Raw genomic sequence first — 21161 nt, forward strand, 5'->3', positions numbered from 1 at the left:
CCCATCCCTGGGATTCTCCAGGCAAGAACACTGGAGTGGGTTGCCATTTCTTTCTCCAATGCTTGAAAGTGAAAAGTGAAAGTGAAGTCGCTCAGTCGTGTCTGACTCCTAGCGACCCCATGGACAGCAGCCCACCAGGCTCCTCCATCCATGGGATTTTCCAGGCAAGAGTACTGGAGTGGGGTGCCATTGCCTTCTCCAATAAAAGTCTAAAGATACCTAATTCAAAAATACCTGTGGTGACGTCATCTGGACAAATGAAAAGAACAAGCATGTGGAGCGTATGGAGGGGAAAAACACGGAGCACGTTTTTATAGAGCTTCATCTTTCATTCCGTGTGTTTACTTCCTTGAATCTGGGTACACCAAAAGAATACCTAGTCCATCCTCCTAGTTTAAATAAACAACTCCAAAAGTTATCTTGCTTTACCAAACATCCTTTGAAAGCATGGGAAGGAAGCATCATGATGGTTTCATTACTTAGAACCTGTCGCCTAGACTTTAATACCAATTCTAGGCAGCAATCCTTCCCATTCTTCCCTTGAAAATTAAAGTGATATTTACCATGAAGTTGTATACCTCTCATATTAAGGCTAGGGAGTTACTGGCAACTTGTTTCTACCAGGGCAAATTCAGGACATAAACAGAAGACCAAGTAATACATGAGATCAAGGTTTTTGGAGGTTTTTTTTTTTCAATTAACTATACTACATACAAAGAAAAGTCCCTAGAGCAGATTTGCATTTATTATTTTAGATTTGAAAACTAGAAAATATGAATATTAAAACAACCTGCAAGATTGTTTAGTCTATGCACCTAAATTTTATTCTCTGTGACCAAAATATGTATAAAGTCAACAGAATGAGTATATACAGTAAGTCCAATATATAGTAAGTTCCTTTTCCCCTGAGGAAAGTAAGAGAAAAATAAATAGCTTATGTGATTTACATTGCATTTCAGTATGCTTCCTAATTTCTTCGAATTGCCAATCCTGCTAAAAACCCACCCATTAATATAAGACAAGTAAATGAAATACTAGAAAAAGGTCTGAGTTTCTTCATTCTTCCTGAGATTCAGAAAACGACTACTTACATCTTATCCCAATTATTCAGATGAGGAAATGAAGGTTCAAAGAACTGAAGTTACCTGTCCCAAATCACAAAAAGTAAGAAGTACTACTGTATCTCAGGCTATCATGAGACACATGATTGACAAGTGTCCCAATCATACTTGTAAGTAGCACATCAGCACCTGCACACAATTTTTAATGAAGACACACAAATCCAAATTTTCCAACAGAAGTTTCCCTACTAATGTACTGACAAAGCAAAAGTCAGAAGAATGTCATTTTCCTGAAGGAATATACTATGTAGGCTTGATCCCCTCAACCTGAAACCTATCCCACTCAAAATTTGCTTGGGGATGGAAGTAGGAAGCCTACATATTTTCAGATGCATATGCAGCATGAAAAAATACAACCAACATTAAACTTTATTCTGTTTGGAGAAAAGACATTCTTTTCACAAAATTATATTTAAAAAGCACCAACTTTTGAAAAGATATGAAATTCCACTTTAACAAAACATTTGTCCAGTACCTCAAAGATTAATATGAAAAAACGCTGGCTTTGAAGCCTAATATCTATAATATACTAAACTAAGTTTCCTGGGATATCCTTTTAAATTTTTTTTTAAATGAAGAAATGTAAGTTGACTTGCTCAGCATCTCAAACAATCCTACAGCATCCATTGTATTAGTTACATTCCAGTGAGAAAGCTGAGCGCAGAAGAATTGATGCTTTTGAACTGTGGTGTTGGAAAACTCTTTAGAGTCCCTTGGACTGCAAGGAGATCCAACCAGTCCATCCCAAAGGAAATCAGTCCTCGGTGTTCATTGGAAGGACTGATGTTGAAGCTGAAACTCCAATATTTTGGCCACCTGATGTGACAAGCTGACTCATTTGAAAAGACCCTGATGTTGGGAAAGACCGAAAGCAGGAGAAGGGGACGACAGAGGATGAGATGGTTAGATGCCATCACCAACTCAATGGACATGAGTCTGGGTGAACTCCAGGAGTTGGTGATGGACAGGGAGGCCTGGCGTGCTGCTATTCATGGGGTCGCAAAGACTCGGATATGACTGAGCGACTGAACTGAACTGAGCTCGCATTTCCACTTTCCTAATTATTCATAATTCTGAAAAAAGAGAAAATCACTATAGAGTTAATTTTGCATCAAGTTTGAATATCTACTATGAATCAATCAATCAAATTTGTGTTTGACGAATAGAGTACAACTTCTAGAACCTGATAAGCCAAGTGAAGTTACTAAGCAGTCAATTAAAAAACATAATTCATTCCTTTCCTATACGTAAGTCCAGAGCTCTAACGCTTACGTTTTCATTAATTCATTTGGTGACAAAATTTGACCTGAATGGATATGAGGCTATTTTTAGACATTTTTCTCCACTTACTGTGACTATTAATATCTTTCCTTGCAGAAATATCTATTTCACAGAGTGCTACCCCAGACCCCACTGGGGGTGTCATATACAGTACATGCCTATTACCTTCTTACATTTGGAATTGCTTTTAATTCCAAATACATGTGGCCATGTGAGTTTTACATGAAAGACTGTGGACTTATACCACTGAAGGAAAAAAAAGTATGTATCCATGTAATTAGTTACTAAACAATCATTCAACATTATTATCTCTTATATTTAGTTTTTCTGCATAATTAGCTAATACTGAAATTCTCAATTAAATCCATTTTTTATTTTTTGTTTAAAGTGTTGATTGATGGTATGCATCATCATTTTTTCCAAGTGTTCCCCAAAAACCTTCCAATGAAACATACTAAATAATTAGGCTTTAAGTTCAGTTTGGTAGCTCAGTCGTGTCCGACTCTTGGCAACTCCATGGACTGCAGCACGCCAGGCTTCCCTGTCCATCACCGACTCCCGGAGCCTACTCAAACTCATGTCCATCGTGTCAGTGATGCCATCCAACCATCTTATCCTCTTGTCGTTCCCTTCTCCTCCCGCCTTCAATCTTTCCCAGCATCAGGGTCTTTTCCAATGAATCAGTTCTTCACATCAGGTGGCCAATCACTCCTTCCAATGAATATTCAGGACTGATTTCCTTTAAGATGGACTGGTTGGATCTCTTTGTAGTCCAAGGGATTCTTGGAGTGAATCAAAGTAGCTGTATCTTAGATATGAGATCAGTTTCCATGCAAGAGACCACCTGCACAGAAACTGTTGTCAAATTCTTTCTAACAGGACAAGCATCTCCAAGAATTCTTCTGTCTTTGGACTTCCTTGGCAGTCCAGTGGTCAAGACTCCATGTTTCCACTGCAGGGCACATGGGTTCATCCCTGGTTGGGGACCCACACATGGAGAGGTGAGACTAAAACAAAGAATGCTAAAAATCAAAAAGGAACTAAGTAATTTTTGAATGTATAATTCTCTTGAGAGTTGTTTTCCTAACCTAAATACACCCAAATGATAAGACTAATTACAAAGACTGACTCCAAATAAGTTAGAGAAAATTATTCATAAATAAAAGAGTTCAATGGACCCAGATAATAAAACATTACTTCTTTGTCATCCTACAAATTATACTTCAATTACATTGCTCAAAATTAAATGATTTCCAAGACTTCCATGCATTGATCTCCCCACTATACTCTTGACCAAAAAAGCAGTTAACAACAAATAAACCCACAGGATCAAAGTGAACAGAAAAGGGCTCATTAGCAAACATTTCAACAAATTTCTAGTAGATGAAATGTAGATAAATGTACCTATCACAGATCATGCACACAAAGGCTACAAGAGAAAGTGAAGCAGAATTAAAATGATGATTAACCCATGAAACAGCTTTGCACCTCACCCTCTTGGGCACACCTTAACATAAATGCAGGCTTTCCAACAAGTGGGCCAAGAGTACATTCCATTCATATATAAAGAAGTCCTAATTTGCTCTTTCACTCAGAAAAGTACGAAGGAGCTACCTAAACAATCCAACATTCATTTTAAAGCATTACCTAGTCCTTCACTTGAAAATGTAGACTACCAGGGATCAGCAATTGACAAAAATTAGTAGGGGGAAAAAAAAAACCAACCGAAACAAAAGAACAAGTAACCAGGGAAGAAAAACAGATAATCCAATGAGCAGAAGAGAATTTTAAAAAGAAAACTAAATATTACCCTCAGACAGATAAAAGAAAATAATACATCTTTAAACAGATACAAGTTGAATACAGAGAAATATCTGTATAAAGATTTCTTGGAATTAAAAGTATGACTCTGCCTTTAAAATGTCACTACCGAGCTAGAGAAAAGCAAAGTGATCTCCAGAACAAAAAAATGATTATGAGAAAACAAGATACCCAAGACTTCAACATTCTAACAAGAGAGAACTAAGAAAATAGAACTCAAAAAACATATGGAATAAAGGTCCCAGAGCTAAATAAAGATCAAGCCTTGAAATAGAAAAGATGCATAACAACTACAATGCATAAGAGGATATACATATCTAAGACCTATCACCATGCAATCCCAGAAAACCAGGATAAAAGAAAATCCCAAAGCTTTCAGAGAGGAAAAGAAAATCAAAAGCAATTACCAAAAAAAAAAAAAAAAATACTGTGACTGGCATTAGATAGACAGTAACAACTGGGGGCTAGAAGACAATGGGTCAGTATGATACCTTCCAAGCTGTGAGGAAAAATTCTGAAGTGCAATTTTATACCTAGCCCAACTATCAATCACGCATGAGACAAAAATTAGTTATTTTCAGACGTACAAGACTTGGAAAGTTTAACTCTTGCCATCTTTTCTGAATAAGTAACTTAAAGCTTCTCCCAGCAAAATGCATGAAGGAACCAAGGAACCAAAAATATGTGACACAGGAGGAAACTGGATCTAAATCAGGTATATTAGTCTGTTAGTTGCACACCATGTCTTAGGAGCAGGGAAAGGAAGTAGCCTCGCATAATAAATATTATAACTGCTGCTGCTGCTAAGTCGCTTCAGTCATGTCCGACTCTGTGCGACCCCATAGACAGCAGCCCACCAGGCTCCCCCATCCCTGGGATTCTCCAGGCAAGAACACTGGAGTGGGTTGCCATTTCCTTCTCCAATGCATGAAAGTGAAAAGTGAAAGTGAAGTCGCTCAGTCGTGTCCGACTCTTAGGGACCCCATGGACTGCAGACTACCAGGCTCCTCCATCCATGGGATTTTCCAGGCAAGAGTACTGGAGTGGGGTGCCATTGCCTTCTCCAGATATCATAACTAGGTATCTTCAAAACATCTGAAGATACACTAAAGGAAAATTTCTCTTTAATCAGCAAGAAAGATGGAAGGCTATTTATTTAAGAACAAAAGGATTGAAATATCAAAGTAAAATGTGGCATGTTTTGAGTTGATACTTACTAAAAAAGAAAATATATCTGACTCTGACAAAAAAAATATATGCATAGGCTCTACATATATAAATATACAATAGATATATATCAAGCAATTTTTCTACCAAATCCCAGTAGACATCTAAAATACTGTTTTCAGTTGTCAAGTCCTCAGCGGAGAAGGCAATGGCACCCCACTCCAGTACCCTTGCTTGGAAAATCCTATGGACAGAGGGGCCTGGTGGGCTGCAGTCCATGAGGTCGCTAGGAGTCAGACACGACTGAGCGACTTCACTTTCACTTTTCACTTTCCTGCATTGGAGAAAGAAATGGCAACCCACTCCAGTGTTCTTGCCTGGAGAATCCCAGGGACGGGGGAGCCTGGTGGGCTGCCGTCTATGGGGTCTCACAGAGTCGGACACAACTAAAGCGACTTAGCAGCAGCAGCAGCAGCAGTATCTGTTTGGCCACCTCATGCGAAGAGTTGACTCATTGGAAAAGACTCTGATGCTGGGAGGGATTGGGGGCAGGAGGAGAAGGGGATGACAGAGGATGAGATGGCTGGATGGCATCACCGACTCGATGGACGTGAGTCTGAGTGAACTCTGAGAGTTGGTGATGGACAGGGAGGCCTGGCGTGCTGCGATTCAATGGGTCTCGAAGAGTTGGACACGACTGAGCGACTGAACTGAACTGAACTGAGTATCTGTTACCCTAGCATTATATCACATACACTGATTTCATTGATTCTACTAATGATACACATATTCTTCACTTTCTCATCTTGCTGAAACCAGCATGCATTTTACAATCCATGCAGAGCCTTCTACCACTACAGTCAGCCAGGTGGCAGTCTTGTTACTACGTAAAAAAAACCTTCCAGGTGGATGCCTTCTGGAAAGATAATAAAAGCACCAAAAATGTTTCAGATTATATGAAACACAATTCTTACTTACTTGCTGAGTATCTCCCCTACATTAACATAAGAGCAGTAACTTTTTTTTTTTTAATCCCTGTATCCTCCACATAAAACAGTGACTGGCACATAACAGATACTTGATCTGTGTCACAGTTAACATCCCTGAAACCAGGATGGGTACAACAGGATATGTCCTACATATTTGGCCCTGAAATTTCTTTTTTCTTAGTGGTACATATGATACTGGTGAATCACATAAGCAATAGCATCCAAGATAAGAAATTCAGTAACAACAAATTTGGAGGAAGAGGGGGGCAGCAGTGAGATTACTGACCCATTTCAAAAGCTGACTCCAAAGGATGAAAAATCCAGGAAACAGAAATACAAGTTTTTTTTGTTTTTTTTTTTTTTGGCCGAGAGGCAAGCGGGGATAATAGTTACCAGACCATCTCCCACCGAGGATGGAACCCATGTGTGCCCCATGCATTCTGCCATATTCAGCAGGATCTTAACCCCTGGACTGCCCAGGAAGTACCAGCTTATTATTTTTATTTTGTGGAACTAAATATTCAAAGAAATAAAAACAAAAAGAGCTAAATGTGATTTGTCTCCTGCAAAGAGTCAGGAGACATCATTTATCACTATAAGCCAATCTATATAGGATTTTAGTTTTACCAAGTGTACGTACTCTTTCTGAACCGTTTTTCAAATATCTAACATAGGGGAAGTTGAAATTCACATATACAAAACCACAGGGACCCAGACAGGGATATTTACATGGATGGAGACAGAAAGACACTCAGGGGAACACAAAGTAAAAGTCAGAACCAGGTATCTCCAGAAATTTCAATTGGCAAGAGGGGATGGAGACCAACGGAATTCTGGTGGCAAACAGTAATACTCTAAAGCGTGACATCAACACTAACTGCCTACTGGTGATAATTATGCCATTATTTTTTGCCTCACAAAGGCAAGGTAGGATCAGCAAAGTTTATCTCTGTGCCCTGGACTGATAATTCACACTCTCTTACGAGAATTAATTCCAAGCTTTCCTTCGTTCGATCCCTGGATTGAGAAGATCCCCTGGAGAAAGAAACAGCAACCCACTCCAGTATTCTTGCCCCTGGGAAATCCCATGGACAGAGGAGCCCGACGGGCTACAGTCCACCGGCTCGCAGAAGAGTCCGACACGAGTTAGCGATTAAACAGCAACAACTACAAACTCCCTCACCACAACTCTCCACATTTATACAACACCCCTTTCATCTGCTCTGGCCTGTCAACACGACAGTTGAGGGGACTGTGCTAGGTCTATCTTACATTCGAAAAATCAAGTGACTATTGCTTGGCGATGCAAAAGTTAGGCGAGAGGACTGTTGCCGGGGGGCGAGTAGGTGGTCCGGCGATCGGAGAGCAGTAGCCACACAGACAAGAACCCAGTTTGCGAAGTCCTGTGCAAAGCATCCAAGGACCCGCTTCTGTCTCCACAGAAAGGACACCTTTCCCCAAAGCTAACCAGCTTGAAAAACCCAACTTGCCAGAAGCAGACAGTGGCGCGCGGTTCAGACTCCTCCCCTCCCTCCGTGCGCAAGGCAGGCGCAGAACGAGCGCAAAATGTCACAGGGCCAAGACTAAGCGCGCCAAAGCGGGTCCCACCCCCGGGAGACCGGGACGCCGGAGGCAGGTCCCTCCCCTTCCTCTCTCTCGGCCCGCGCAGAGCTCATTCATTCTCCAAGCGGGCAGCGGGATCTCCCCAGACAGCCATTTCTGCACCGCAAACCCACCAGACGCTTTGTCTCCGGCCTGGCCGGAAACCGGGGCGCGCATTGAAGCGCGCGCCCTGACGCCACCTCCCCGCACCTGGCGCCCGCCGAGTCCCGGGGCGGAAAAGCCTTCTGGATCTTACGGTCCAAATCCCCAAGCCGGGCGCTCGTCGTTGGCGGGCCCACGCACGCACGCCGCCGGGTCCTACTAGGAATCCAAGATCGGGAAATGTGCATCCCCGTCCCACTATCACTACTGCTTGAGGGCTCTGCGCTTTTGCCCAGAATGAAAAACACTAGATTCTTTCTTCTTGGAGACCGAGACCCTGCCCGTTCCGAAGGGCGTGGGCACGCCGGCCCTCGCCTCCCGCCCGAGCTGCACCCCCCGGTCCGTGTGTGAGGTACAGCGGCCGCCAGGAGAGCACTCACTTGAGGAGCAGCTGGTCGTGCTCGGCCTTAAACTTGCCCAGCTCGATCTGCAGCTTCGCGCGCTCGCGGGCCGTGTCGTCGAGCGCGCGTCGCGCGTCGGCCAGCTCGGTCTCGTAGAGCGCCTTGAGGCCGGTAAGCTCGCGGCCGCGCACCTCCTCACGCTCCGTCACCTGCAGCTGCAGCGCGCTGTTCTCCGTCTCCAGACTGCGCACCTTGTCGATGTACACGGCCAGCCGATCGTTGAGCTCGCGCAGCTCTTCCTTCTCTTGGAGTCGCGACAGCCGCGTGGGGCTCAGCGGCGTGGCGGGGCCGCCGGCGCGACTGCCGCTCCGCGGCGGCACGGGGGTCGCTGTCGCCATGGCGATCGGCGGGGAGAGCGGAGCGCGGAGGCCGCGGGCAGCGCCGGGACACGGAGGGGGCTGCAGAAGGCGAAGCGGGAAGGAAGGCACGAACCGGCGACCCGCGCTCGCGGAGAGGCCGCCGTGGGGAGGAAAGACAGAGGACTAGGGGGTGGCGGGAGACGGGTTACAACACAAAGGGCAAAGGGGGAGGACCGCGAATCAATCAAACATAAAACGCCCTTTGTAAAAAAAAAACAATCACAGACACACACGCGCGCACACACACACACACGCTCGGGAAATACGGGACGAGGGTGCCCGAAAGGGCCGAGCAGAGTCCGCGCGCCGCCGCCACCGCCGAGTCTCCCGCCCGCAGCACTTTGTTTCCTCTCAGGCGGCGCAGAGCCGCGGGCGGGGGGAGGAGGGCGGAGGAGCGGGCTGGCTGCGAGCCGCGGGGGGCGGAGGTGGCGGGGGCGGCGGCGCCGCGCTCCCTCCCCAAGATGGCCGGCGCGCTCCGGCATCGCCACGTGACCGTTGCTGGCCAACGAGGAGTCCGCAGCTCGGGGGCCGGGCCTGTAAATTCAAAATCGGGCCCTCAGGCAACCGTCGGCTCCGCGCGCCTGGCTGGGCGTGGCTGGGGAAAGGGCCGAGGGCGGCAGGGAGGGGCAACGGGGACTTCTCGCGCCGCGGCCCTGGGCCCAGCGCTGGCCGGGCCTTCCCACCACCCCGCGGGGACCCCCTGGCGGGGCAGGGCCAGCGGATGGCGGGAAGGGGCCTAGAGGTTTCCGGGGCGGGTCCGTGCCACCACCCACACCCGGCAGTTCAGGGAAATTCAAAAGTAAACGTTTCTAATAGCCACACACAGAACTCGCAGAGGCTGGGATGACCGCGGGCGTTGTAACCTTATCCCGCCCCGCGAAGAAGGTTCGGAAAACGGTCTTGAGGCCGGACCGCGGTGGAGTTACGTAATGGGCGCTGACGACTCGCGTGCGGGTTCCAAGTGCAAACCTGTGCTTTTCTCAGTGGAAAACGTATCTGAACACCTTCCCATCAAATTGACACACGTGCGTCTTGAAGACAAGATAAAAACCGAAGAAGAAGTGCTGACAGGCGGTCCCTGTTCCGTTTCATTTCTTAACAACTTAGGGCCTTATAAAATCAAAACCTCACATGTGATATGATTAACACGTTACTAAGTATTTAACTGAGTGAGTCTGAGTGAACTCCGGGAGTTGGTGATGGACAGGGAGGCCTGGCGTGCTGCGATTCATGAGGTCGCAAAGAGTCGGACACGACTGAGCGACTGATCTGATCTGATCTGAAGTATTTAACACAAGCTGTTCATGCTCACGCTTCAGTAAAATCCAATGCATCGAAATCTAAACTTGTGAAAATATAAGTACTTTTTGCCTTAAAAGGGGAGCCCCTAAACTGTTGACCACAGTTCTAACAGAACGTCCATTAATCCCTTTGAGAGTTTTAAACTTTCATGTTTAACGTTTATTGAAATTTGCTATGTCCCCTGTCCTGGGCTTTTCGTGGATTATCGGTCCAGACATTATGTGGTACAGAAACTAGATTCTTTGCATTTGAAAATGTCTCCACTTAATACTTGAATTTCCCTACAATCTCCTGGCAGGCGACTATATAGTATTTGAACCCAGGCGGTTCCGCTATAACCTAGAAGGCCATCTCATAACCCTTTAGAGACGTATCTGTAGAGTAATTACAGGTTGTGCGAAGTCGCTCAATCGTGTCAGACTCTTTGCGACCCCATGGACTGCAGTCCGCCAGGCTCCTCTGTCCGTGGAATTTTCCAGGCAAGAATACTGGAGGACTTTCCCATTTTCTACTCCAGGGGATCTTTCCCACCCAGAGATCAAACTCTTGTCTCCTGCATTAGCAGGCGGATTCTTTACCACTGTGCCTGCCACGTGGGAAGCCCCCCAAATTACTGGTTAGTTACCTTAATAATAGCAGGAATGAAGACTAGAATGTTCTTTAAGTATTAATCAAGTCATATACATAAGAATTAGTCAAGGGCACCAGGCTGAGTATCATCTGTCAATTTCCTGGCACTCTGAGTGACAACACTCTCCTTATTAGTGGTTCTGTTTCCTGCCCTGTTATCTAAAATACTTCCTTACTTAACCTCCTTGATAATTAAAAAAATTGAAAAGGTTCTAGTTTAAAGTTGGTGTTAGGAGTTTATAAATGAGTATTAAAATAATTTTAATAAAAGGATCTTGAAAGTCTAGGTTATTTATAAGAAATGAGGCCTACAGAAGGTGAATACTGGGCCCAAGATGGTAGAATCTGGATTGCAATGTAAATCCATTCTCCTTGGGGCCCTTTCCCACTGATGACTTGACTTTCACTCCATACCTTCCTTTAACACCTCAGCCGTTAAAAAAAAATGGAAATTTTAAAAAATTATTTTCTTCCCATTTTTGAAGTTTCAAGATTGAATGTGATTTCAGGCATGGTCTTTACTGCTCTCAATGCTTTTAAGCTGTCTCTTGAAAATTTGGGAATTCCTCAGTCTCATTGGCTTAGGAAACAGATTATATCCTATTAGCTGAAATAATACATACCCTGGAGTCAGACAGTTAAGGTTTTGCTGTTGATAGCAGTGTTAACTGTATGGAAATTATTCCTTGGTTTCCTCATAGGAAAATGTAGATGATTCCTACCTAGCAGGGGTTTGCAATAATTAAAGTAACATTAAGTAATATGTGTAGTGTTTAGACATAATATGGGATGGCTAAATAGTAATCCTTACTAATAGTTATCCTGTGTCTCCAATCAAAAGCAATGAAAACAATGAAATTTTAGCTTTAGAATTAGTTAATTGTGCAAACATTTGATCAGGCACTTTACCAAATGTACACATTCCTTACTTATTCTCTTGGCTTTTCCCATGCCTACTCCATACTTGGAGTAAGAGTTGTTTCTTCCCTGATCTTTCATACTAAATGTGTCCAGCCCTCTTCTTTTAAGCATTTCCTGCAATCCCATTACCTCCAACGTTTTTCCCAGTAAATGAGAAGTAAATACTATATGGTGACAAGAACAGCCATGATTTCAAATATTCTGCCTGATTTTTTTCTGTGAACCTTTACTTGTTAGTGCACATGTTCTGACTCAGATCAGTCGCTCAGTCGTGTCTGACTCTTTGCAACCCCATGAATCGCAGCACGCCAGGCCTCCCTGTCCATCACCAACTCCCGGAGTTCACTCAGACTCACGTCCATCGAGTCAGTGACGTCATCCAGCCATCTCATCCTCTGTCGTCCCCTTCTCCTCCTGCCCCCAATCCCTCCCAGCATCAGACTCTTTTCCAATGAATCAACTCTTCGCATCAGGTGGCCAAAGTACTGGAGTTTCAGCTTTAGCATCATTCCTTCCAAAGAAACCCCGGGGCTGATCTCCTTCAGAATGGACTGGTTGGATCTCCTTGCAGTCCAAGGGACTCTCAAGAGTCTTCTCCAACACCACAGTTTAAAAGCATCAATTCTTCGGCACTCAGCCTTCTTCACAGTCCAACTCTCACATCCATACATGCCCACTGGAAAAACCATAGCCTTGACTAGACAGACTTTTGTTGGCAAAGTAATGTCTCTGCTTTTCAGTATGCTACCTAGGTTGGTCATAACTTTTCTTCCAAGGAGTAAGCGTCTTTAGTGGTTAGCCATATACATCGCCACCAAACTTCAACTTCTCAGGGCATCCTTTATCTCTGTAAAACCCCTGCCACAGCACACAGCTACCTCACCACATACAGAGAATTAGACCTTTGCCTTCCTTTTTTTGTACGTTATGTGGATCTGGGACAGATAAATATAGGATACCTATCATAGCTGGGCAGAAGGGACCCAGACTAGGATGAGGGTGGGAAGGAAGGGAGAAGAAAAGGAGAGACTGAAAGCTAGCAGTAATCCAATTTTGTCCCAGGAGAGGGTGGTGACAGCTGGCAGATAGCTGAGTATACAGTGTAAACACATGGGGTAGCTAGGGATTCAATACAAAATGAAAGTATTTCTAAGAGGTGTCTCTCTTTTTAACTGATGTATGTTTTCTGAATATTTGGTGAAAAAAATTAATATATGATCTTACATTAAACTAGATTGTTTCTATTTAATATAGAAAAGAAATTGCAAAAAATGTATATAATTGCAAAGTTAATACTCTTCCAGTTATCATAGAAACATAATAAATCATGTTTCAGAAGATTGTTACAGAATGTTACAGAATCCCTTCCAACTCTGATAATAATATTTGTGTTTTTAAAACCACCTAAGGGTTTTGTAGTTGTTGTTTTGTTTCTTTTTTGCGTGTTGTTTGTGGGTTTTTTGGCCATATCACCTGTGGATCTTAGTTCCCAGAGCAGGATTTGAACTTGTGCCCCTTGCAGTGGGAGTGCAGAGTCTAGCAGGTTTACTAATGGTTACCCTGTATCTCCACAGCCTAAGAGTTTTAGAGGGTATTTATCACCTTCAGTAGAATTGTTCTCTTAGCATAGCCCCTTGAAGTTTATATACTGCTGAAAATTGTCTTCCAAATTGCTTGTTAAAATCTGGACACAGGGCAAAGTAGAAGTGACAGGATTATTTTAACTCTGCTTCCATCCGAGAGCTTGTGATTTAGTCAAAAAGAAAAACCAATTTGCAGTTTTGTATTTTAGTTTTATTTTATGCCAAAATATGTTCATGATACAGCGTTGTTGTTTTTTTAATTATTTTTAAAAGTTATCTTTAAACCATTTGTTAAACTGATACCTGGCTTTTAACAGCTTTTTTTTTTTTTTTTTACTCTTACAAAAGTATCCCCCTTCACCCTATATTCTGCATCTTTGCCTTTAAATGGTAAAAATAGCAAAAGACTAGAGTCCAAGTGTAGGATTTACAAGTAATTCAGCTGTTTCTGCTCTGATTGGAACTGACCCCACTCAGTTTTTCATGATCAGTCTTTAGTCCCTTTATCTTGATGTATGGTTTATCCTTCCCAATTATACTTTAATTTACTCATTTAGTTCTTAGTCTATTGAGCTGAGACTTTCCTTGCCTAGACTTTCCCCGCCAGTCTGCCTCTTTCGTTTTGCCTGAGATTTCCCCATAAAACTTAATCTTTCAGGTCAGTCTAGAAAAGTTAGGGCACTGTTTCCAGACCCCACAGCTGAGTTCAGGAAAGCAGAGGAAAAAGGAAGACACAGTATCTGCATAGCTGAAACAGGAAAATAGAAGAATGAAGCTTCAACCAGGTATCAGTGTGTTCTTTTCTTCTTCCTCATTACCACAGTTTTGGGGTGCTGTTCTTCCCAGAATGGCACAGTTAAACCAGAATTAAAGATAATTACACCATTCTCAGCTTCTACATTCAGTAGCTTTGACATTGGTATAAGAAAAGATTTGAAAAAAAATGTAATATGGCTGGACCTCCACCCCATTTCTCATCCTTACCGTCTCAATCCCAATAAATGCCTCCTGGCTAGGAAAGGAAGGAGAATTTGAAGCCAGATACACTGTGAGAGTCATGGTCCCTTGTCCCATCCCTGAGCTGAGTTCAGGATAGGGGTGGAGGATATCCAAGAGTGAAGATGGTTTGTGCCTCACAACAAAGTCTCCTGTTTGCTTCTATCTCAAGGCAACAGAACAGAAGCCAAGAGCAGCCTTCCTTAAAACCACTCTAGTGAGCAGCCTCAAAAAAAAAAAAAAAAAAAAATGGCCAAAGGGGTGGGAGAGGCAAGAAAGCAAGTGCAGAACAGCCAGGGAAGCTAGCCTAAAATTCTCTAGAGATTTGCACATTAAATATATATATATAATATATATATAAATATATATATATATATTTAAGTAGAAACAAAGGTTCAGGATACCTAAAGAGTTATGCTCATTTGCTCATTCATTAATCCATGCATTTATTCATCAGACATTTGTGGAGGACTTTAACTATGTGCAGAGCAGGGATGACTAAAGTCCAGGCATGATCCCTGCTGGAGCTCTGCAGTCCAGTGGGGAGAAGGCAATGGCACCCCACTCCAGTACTCTTGCCTGGAAAATCCCATGGACCGAGGTGCCTGGTGGGCTGCATGCAGTCCATGGGGTCGCTAAGAGTCAGACAGGACTGAGCAACTTCACTTTCACTTTTCACTTTCATGCATTGGAGAAGGAAATGGCAACCCACTCCAGTGTTCTTGCCTGGAGAATCCCAGGGACAGTGGAGCCTGATGGGCTGCCGTCTATGGGGTCGCACAGAGTCGGACACAACTGAAGCGACTTAGCAGCAGCAGCAGCAGTCCAGTGGTGGACAGGCAAGCATTTGTGCAAATAAATCCCACCCCACAGTGCCCCGTGCTAAAACTGAGGCATGAACAAGGTAATGTAGGTTCATTAAGGACCAAACAGGCCTCTGTGTTGGGAGGAGGAAAACACTTGGAGCCACATGATCTTTGAGCTGGGCTGGGAAGAATGTCGGCCTCCAGGGACTGCAAAATATATCGGGGACTTAGTAGAGACCGGTAAATGGCAACCCACACCTCCAGGGAGAATTAGGGGGAAACCCTAGATGGAATCCTAACCTCCTTATGTTGCGCTTTTTATTTCAAACCACACTGCATATGGTAAGGGAAGCAGATGTTGGTCAACAATCTTAACTTCAGGCACAGCTTACATTGTCAGGAAAAATCGGAAATTGAGGAAATTACAGAAAAATTAAAACAATTACATTACTTAAGCTGAGTTGTAAAAGAACAGTTATGTAAAACAAAAATAGATAATCAACTAAGCGGGAAAAGTTTGAGTAACTCCTTTGTGCAAAGCACAGCACCACGTGCTTTCAAAGAAATGTTTTAAAGTATGATACGTGGTTCATTCCCTCCATAAAGGTATCGTCTTGTGTTTGTGGAAATGAAATGTATACATGCAAATAAATAGGTTAGGCAACTAAATCGTGAGTGACAAAGGCCTCAAAGAATGACATCATTGACAAGTGTTAAATCTCTACTAAAACATAGAGAATGAAGAAATTAGAGAATTAGATGACGGTGTGAAAAAAAGATTTAACTAGACATTGAAGTAGAGAAAATCTTATTTAGTAAGAGATTTGATTTATAAAAAAATTATCTTGACACACAATTTTTCAGGAGTAAAACTGTTCCATAAAGTGAGATGATTCTATATTTTTGATTGTATGAAACATTTGTATTTGTCTATGTTTAGCATGTATATTAGAAACTGGGCAAGAAGTATCCAGAATTTGGATCCCCACATGCTTGAGTTTTAACAATACCAAAAATATTCTATTAAAGTCACTGAAAGGAAGTGACATTCAAAAGTAAATAGCAGCCTCTCTGATTTACATGTATATTGTGAAAAGTAGGAAGTGAAACGTTCATAGATTGCTGATGGGAGTGTAAATAGTACCACCACTTCAGAAAACTGTTTGCTCCTTATGAAGTTAAAAATGCTCCTATGCTGCATTCCAACAATTCTATTTCCAAAACAAAGGAAAGCACATGTCTACGGAATGACTTACACAATAAGTTCATAGTAGCTTTATTCACACTAGCCCAAAACTGGAGACAATCCAAATGCCAGTCAACAGAATAGGCAAATAAATCATGGTAAAGTACTGTTGAGCAATAAAGAGGAATAAGCTACAGATACATGTAACAAGGTGATGAATCTCACAAGCAATAGTTTATGTGATTCATTTATATGAAATTCAAAAACAAATTAAGTGTAATCTATGTGAAAGGAGTCAGAACACTGGTTGTGTACTGTGGTGAGAAGTGATTAGAAAGGGACATGAAGGAACTTTCTGGAATGACAGGAGCATAGGCACATGCATAAATACAGTAATCTGATCTCATTAAATTGTACATTTCAGATCTGTGCATTTTGCTATATGTAAATTTTACAAGGATGAAAACATAACCCAGTCTCCTTTAGATTAAATTGAAAAATTCGTGAGGTATACCTGGAAGTTTTTGTTTTTTTTTTTGGTAAGTGAATACCATTCCCATCTTATTTGTTGCTTGAATTCTAAATTTTTTGTGAACTGTTCGTGTTTACACCTGTGCTATAAATCTCCGTGATTTCTTCAGGAGTCAAAAAATTGTATAAATCCTTTTTTAAAAAAAAGTCTATTACTTAATCAAATTTAAACGATGTGTTTGAGTAATGAAGCCAGATGTTAAGGGTAAAACTGGTGACTTGAAGAGAGCTACTGCCAACTTTTGTCTTAAAAAGTTTGGAATACAGACACTAAAAAACTGAGCATTTAATAAAGGAAATTCTAAATAAAGAAACCTAAAACGGTAGTTTCTACCTATGAAATTCTGTTTTTCACTCCTGTATTGGTTTAATTTTATAAGATGACATATTTGGGCACTGATCATTCTGTTGATCAGACACAAATACTGAACTCTAGTAATCCAAGGTCCTAAATTCTTCTATTAATGTACCAACTTTCTAAACACTAAAGACACACTACCATTTAATTAATAAGGATAGAGAAGAAATTTTCAAAGGGGATGGGGATCAGGAAGAAGGGAAGAAAAGGGGGTTATCAAAATCTAGGACAGCAAAAAAAATTATCTGTTGTTTTAATAAACGTATTTAAAAGTCTGACTAAATCTTCTTGGCCAGACAGGTTTTGAAAGAGCTGTGATGCTTAACTGAGTGTTGGGGGGAAGGACAGAAGGCACCCTGTTTATAAGGGGCTTTCTCAATTTGGGTGGGCAGATGAGATTTTTATGCTTATCAAAAGAGATTGTTGGGGAAGGAAATGGCAACCTACTCCAGTATTCTTGCCTGGGAAATCCCATGGACAGAGGACTGATGGGCTGCAGTCCATGGGGTCACAAAAGAGTCAGACACAACTTAGCAACTAAACAACAATGATGTCTTCACAAGCTTGTTTAACTCTTCCTGATATGAGTTTTGGGGTTTCCAAATACTTTCCTAATTTTTTCACCAGGCAAAACATAGCAGAGGCCCCTTTGGAGAGAAACAGCATTTTGAGAGAATGCTTAGGGAAAACACTTTTGGGGGAGTCCACGAGGGGGACTTTACTCACAGTGGGAGCCAACCGCTATACCTAAGGCTTGATTCCCACTGGGAGATAGATGTTTCTAATGATCTGGTTCATCAGGGTGCGTGTCCTTTCCAGTGACCTTGGGTCGGCATTGCAGAGGAATTTTGCTGGTGCCTGAGCTCTAAGCTAAAAAGCAAGGAAATCTGCCCCCCACCCCACCCCCAACCCAAGTGAAATAAAGGCGAACTGAACATCGGGAAAAAAAAAAGAGAGATTGTGGGATGATAAAGTTATGAGACACTGTGGTGGAGAATGCAGAGGATGTATACCACATAGTTCCTGCCCTTGCTCTGGCTGGGGCTCTTGAGTCATATCCAGAACCACGCACACCTGTATACCATTACAAACTAAGTCGGACACCCCACCATGACGACCATGACTGCAGACAAGTTCTTTCCTTGTGACATTCACTTGAAAAAATCACCCTGTGGTAACTTGAATCAACCTTTTCACAAGGTTTTCAGAAATGTGTTGTCATTTAAAAGAAGTTGGTTTCATTTCTCTAAACTTCTTAGTTCTTTTCATTTACTACACACTTCCCTTAAGGGAGTTAAGTTGGGTTGATCTCAAAATGAGGGATGCAGAAACAAAATCTCAACTGTCATTGGAAAAACAGAAGTTACAGGGGTGAGCCCAGCACCGTTATTTTTAAAAGTGAAGTGAATCTAAAAGATCTGCTGCACCCCAAAATAATTAAGATGGCATTCCTCCATGAACCCCTCTGACACGATCACCTCCAGCAGTCACTTGGAACCAAGCATACTGCTTTTCGGTTTATCATTTTGACCAAATCATAAAACTCTTCACCAGTGGAGTAATTCCCTGAGGGACAGTGCAAATGATGAAATGTTGTCCCCTTTCTTTCCACAACACCCAACTGGGAGTGGAGCAATACACAACAGTGGATAATCTAAGCCCCCTTGTGTCAGGAAGCATTTAACAGGAGGCTTCCAGTGTGCTGTTCTGGATCTGTCAGGAATCCTCTGTTCCTTATTAATTCCTGAATATTCAGGAATTAAGAGGAGAGGCAAGCCTCTCCTAGGCTGAGGGATCCGGGCATTTCCTTCGTTAGTTTTTCAATACGGTGATAAGTACCCTCTTCCTTCTTGGGAACCATATGGTAAAAGTGATTGTTTACAATCTTTATCTATTTAATATGAATTGCCTATGTTTTGTAAGTCTGGAATTTTAACCTTTATCTGAGAATAACTACCTTGTAAAACAGTATATATGCCCACACCATGTTGATTAAAACACCTTTGCTCCATCAGAGCTTGGGTTCCCGTGTCTTTCTCTTTCTCTCTATTTCTGGCTGATTTCCTGGAACGTGAAAGCCGGCTATGTAACCCAGGAAATATTAGCCTCTCTCCTTCTTTCACTTTCTCATCATCGACTCTGGACCACCAGGTTCCGGTCCATTAAAGGACCTCAACACCCTGGCCTTTCATCAATCTCTCATTTCTCATAATAAGTCTACCTCATCTAAGAAGTGAGCAAAAACCCTAATAGGCATGAGTCAAGAGATTTTTATTTCAAGATTTTTCCAGTAGTCATGTATGGATGTGAGAGTTGGACCATAAAGAAGGCTGAACAGTGAAGAATTGATGCTTTCGAACTGTGGTGTTGGAGAAGACTCTTGAAAGTCCCTTGGACTACAAGGAGATCCAACCAGTCAATCCTAAAGGAGATCAACTCTGAATATTCTTTGGAAGGCCTGGTGCTTCAGTACTTTGGCCACCTGATGTGAAGAGCCAACTTATTGGAGAAGACCCTGATGCTGGGAAAGATTGAGGGCAAGAGGAAAAAGGGGGCGACAGAAAATGAGATGGTTGGATGGTATCACTGACTCAAAGGACATGAGTTTGAGCAAACTCCAGGAGATAGTGATGGACAGGAAAGCCTGGCATGCTGCGGTTCATGGGGTCGTGGAGAGTAGGACATGACTTAGTGATGAACAACAACAAAAATCCTTTTACAGTCTTTATTGAATTTTGCTACAACATTCGTTCTGTTTCTGTGGTTGGGTTTCTTCAGATCAGATCAGTCGCTCAGTTGTGTCCGACTCTTTGCGACCCCATGAATCACAGCACGCCAGGCCTCCCTGTCCATCACTAACTCCCAGAGTTCACTGAGACTCACATCCATCAAGTCAGTGATGCCATCTAACCATCTCATCCTCTGTCGTCCCCTTCTCCTCTTGCCCCCAATCCCTCCCAGCATCAGACTCTTTTCCAATGAGTCAACTCTTCGCATCAGGTGGCCAAAGTACTGGAGTTTCAGCTTTAGCATCATTCCTTCCAAAGAAATCCCAGGGCTGATCTCCTTCAGAATGGACTGGTTGGATCTCCTTGCAGTCCAAGGGACTCTCAAGAGTCTTCTCCAACACCACAGTTCAAAAGCAGCAATTCTTCGGCGCTCAGCCCTTCTTCACAGTCCAACTCTCACATCCATACATGACCACAGGAAAAACCATAGCCTTGACTAGACGGACCTTTGTTGGCAAAGTAATGTCTCTGCTTTTGAATATGCTATCTAGGTTGGTCATAACTTTCCTTCCAAGGAGTAAGCGTCTTTTAATTTCATGGCTTCAGTCACCATCTGCAGTGATTTTGGACACCAGAAAAATAAAGTCTGACACCGTTTCCACTGTTTCCCCATCTATTTCCCATGAAGTGGTGGGACCGGATGCCATGATCTTCATTTTCTGAATGTTGAGCTTTAAGCCAACTTTTTCACTCTCCACTTTCACTTTCATCAAGAGGCTTTTGAGTTCCTCTTCACTTTCTGCCATAAGGGTGGTGTCATCTGCATATCTGAGGTTATTGATATTTCTCCCGGCAATCTTGATTCCAGCTTGTGTTTCTTCCAGTCCAGCGTTTCTCATGATGTACTCTGCATATAAGTTAAATAAACAGGGTGACAATATACAGCCTTGACGAACTCCTTTTCCTATTTGGAACCAGTCTGTTTTTCCATGTCCAGTTCTGTCTGTTGCTTCCTGACCTGCATACAAACTTCTCAAGAGGCAGATCAGGTGGTCTGCTATTCCCATCTCTTTCAGAATTTTCCACAGTTTATTGTGATCCACACAGTCAAAGGCTTTGGCATAATCAATAAAGCAGAAATAGACATTTTTCTGGAACTCTCTTGCTTTTTCTATGATCCAGCGGATGTTGGCAATTTGATCTCTGGTTCCTCTGC

The 21161-nt window shown here is 42.7% G+C and overlaps 1 protein-coding gene across 2 annotated transcripts in view; it reads right to left on the reverse strand.

The window, feature by feature from the left end:
- The window catches only part of LMNB1 (lamin B1), a 53305-nt gene extending 44064 nt beyond the window's left edge, over positions 1–9241 (reverse strand). For both annotated transcript variants that reach the window (XM_086410537.1, XM_086410536.1), the window contains exon 1: positions 8524–9241. In XM_086410537.1, coding sequence (XP_086266663.1) covers positions 8524–8882 — 359 coding nt within the window. In that variant the 5' untranslated portion in view covers positions 8883–9241. The remainder of the gene's footprint in view (positions 1–8523) is intronic.
- Between the last annotated feature and the right edge of the window lie 11920 nt (positions 9242–21161).

This window comes from Bos grunniens, chromosome 7 (genome assembly GCF_055505025.1).
Source record: "Bos grunniens cultivar Pamir isolate PY7600 chromosome 7, Bosgru_T2T1.0, whole genome shotgun sequence".
Taxonomy (NCBI): Eukaryota; Metazoa; Chordata; class Mammalia; order Artiodactyla; family Bovidae; genus Bos; species Bos grunniens.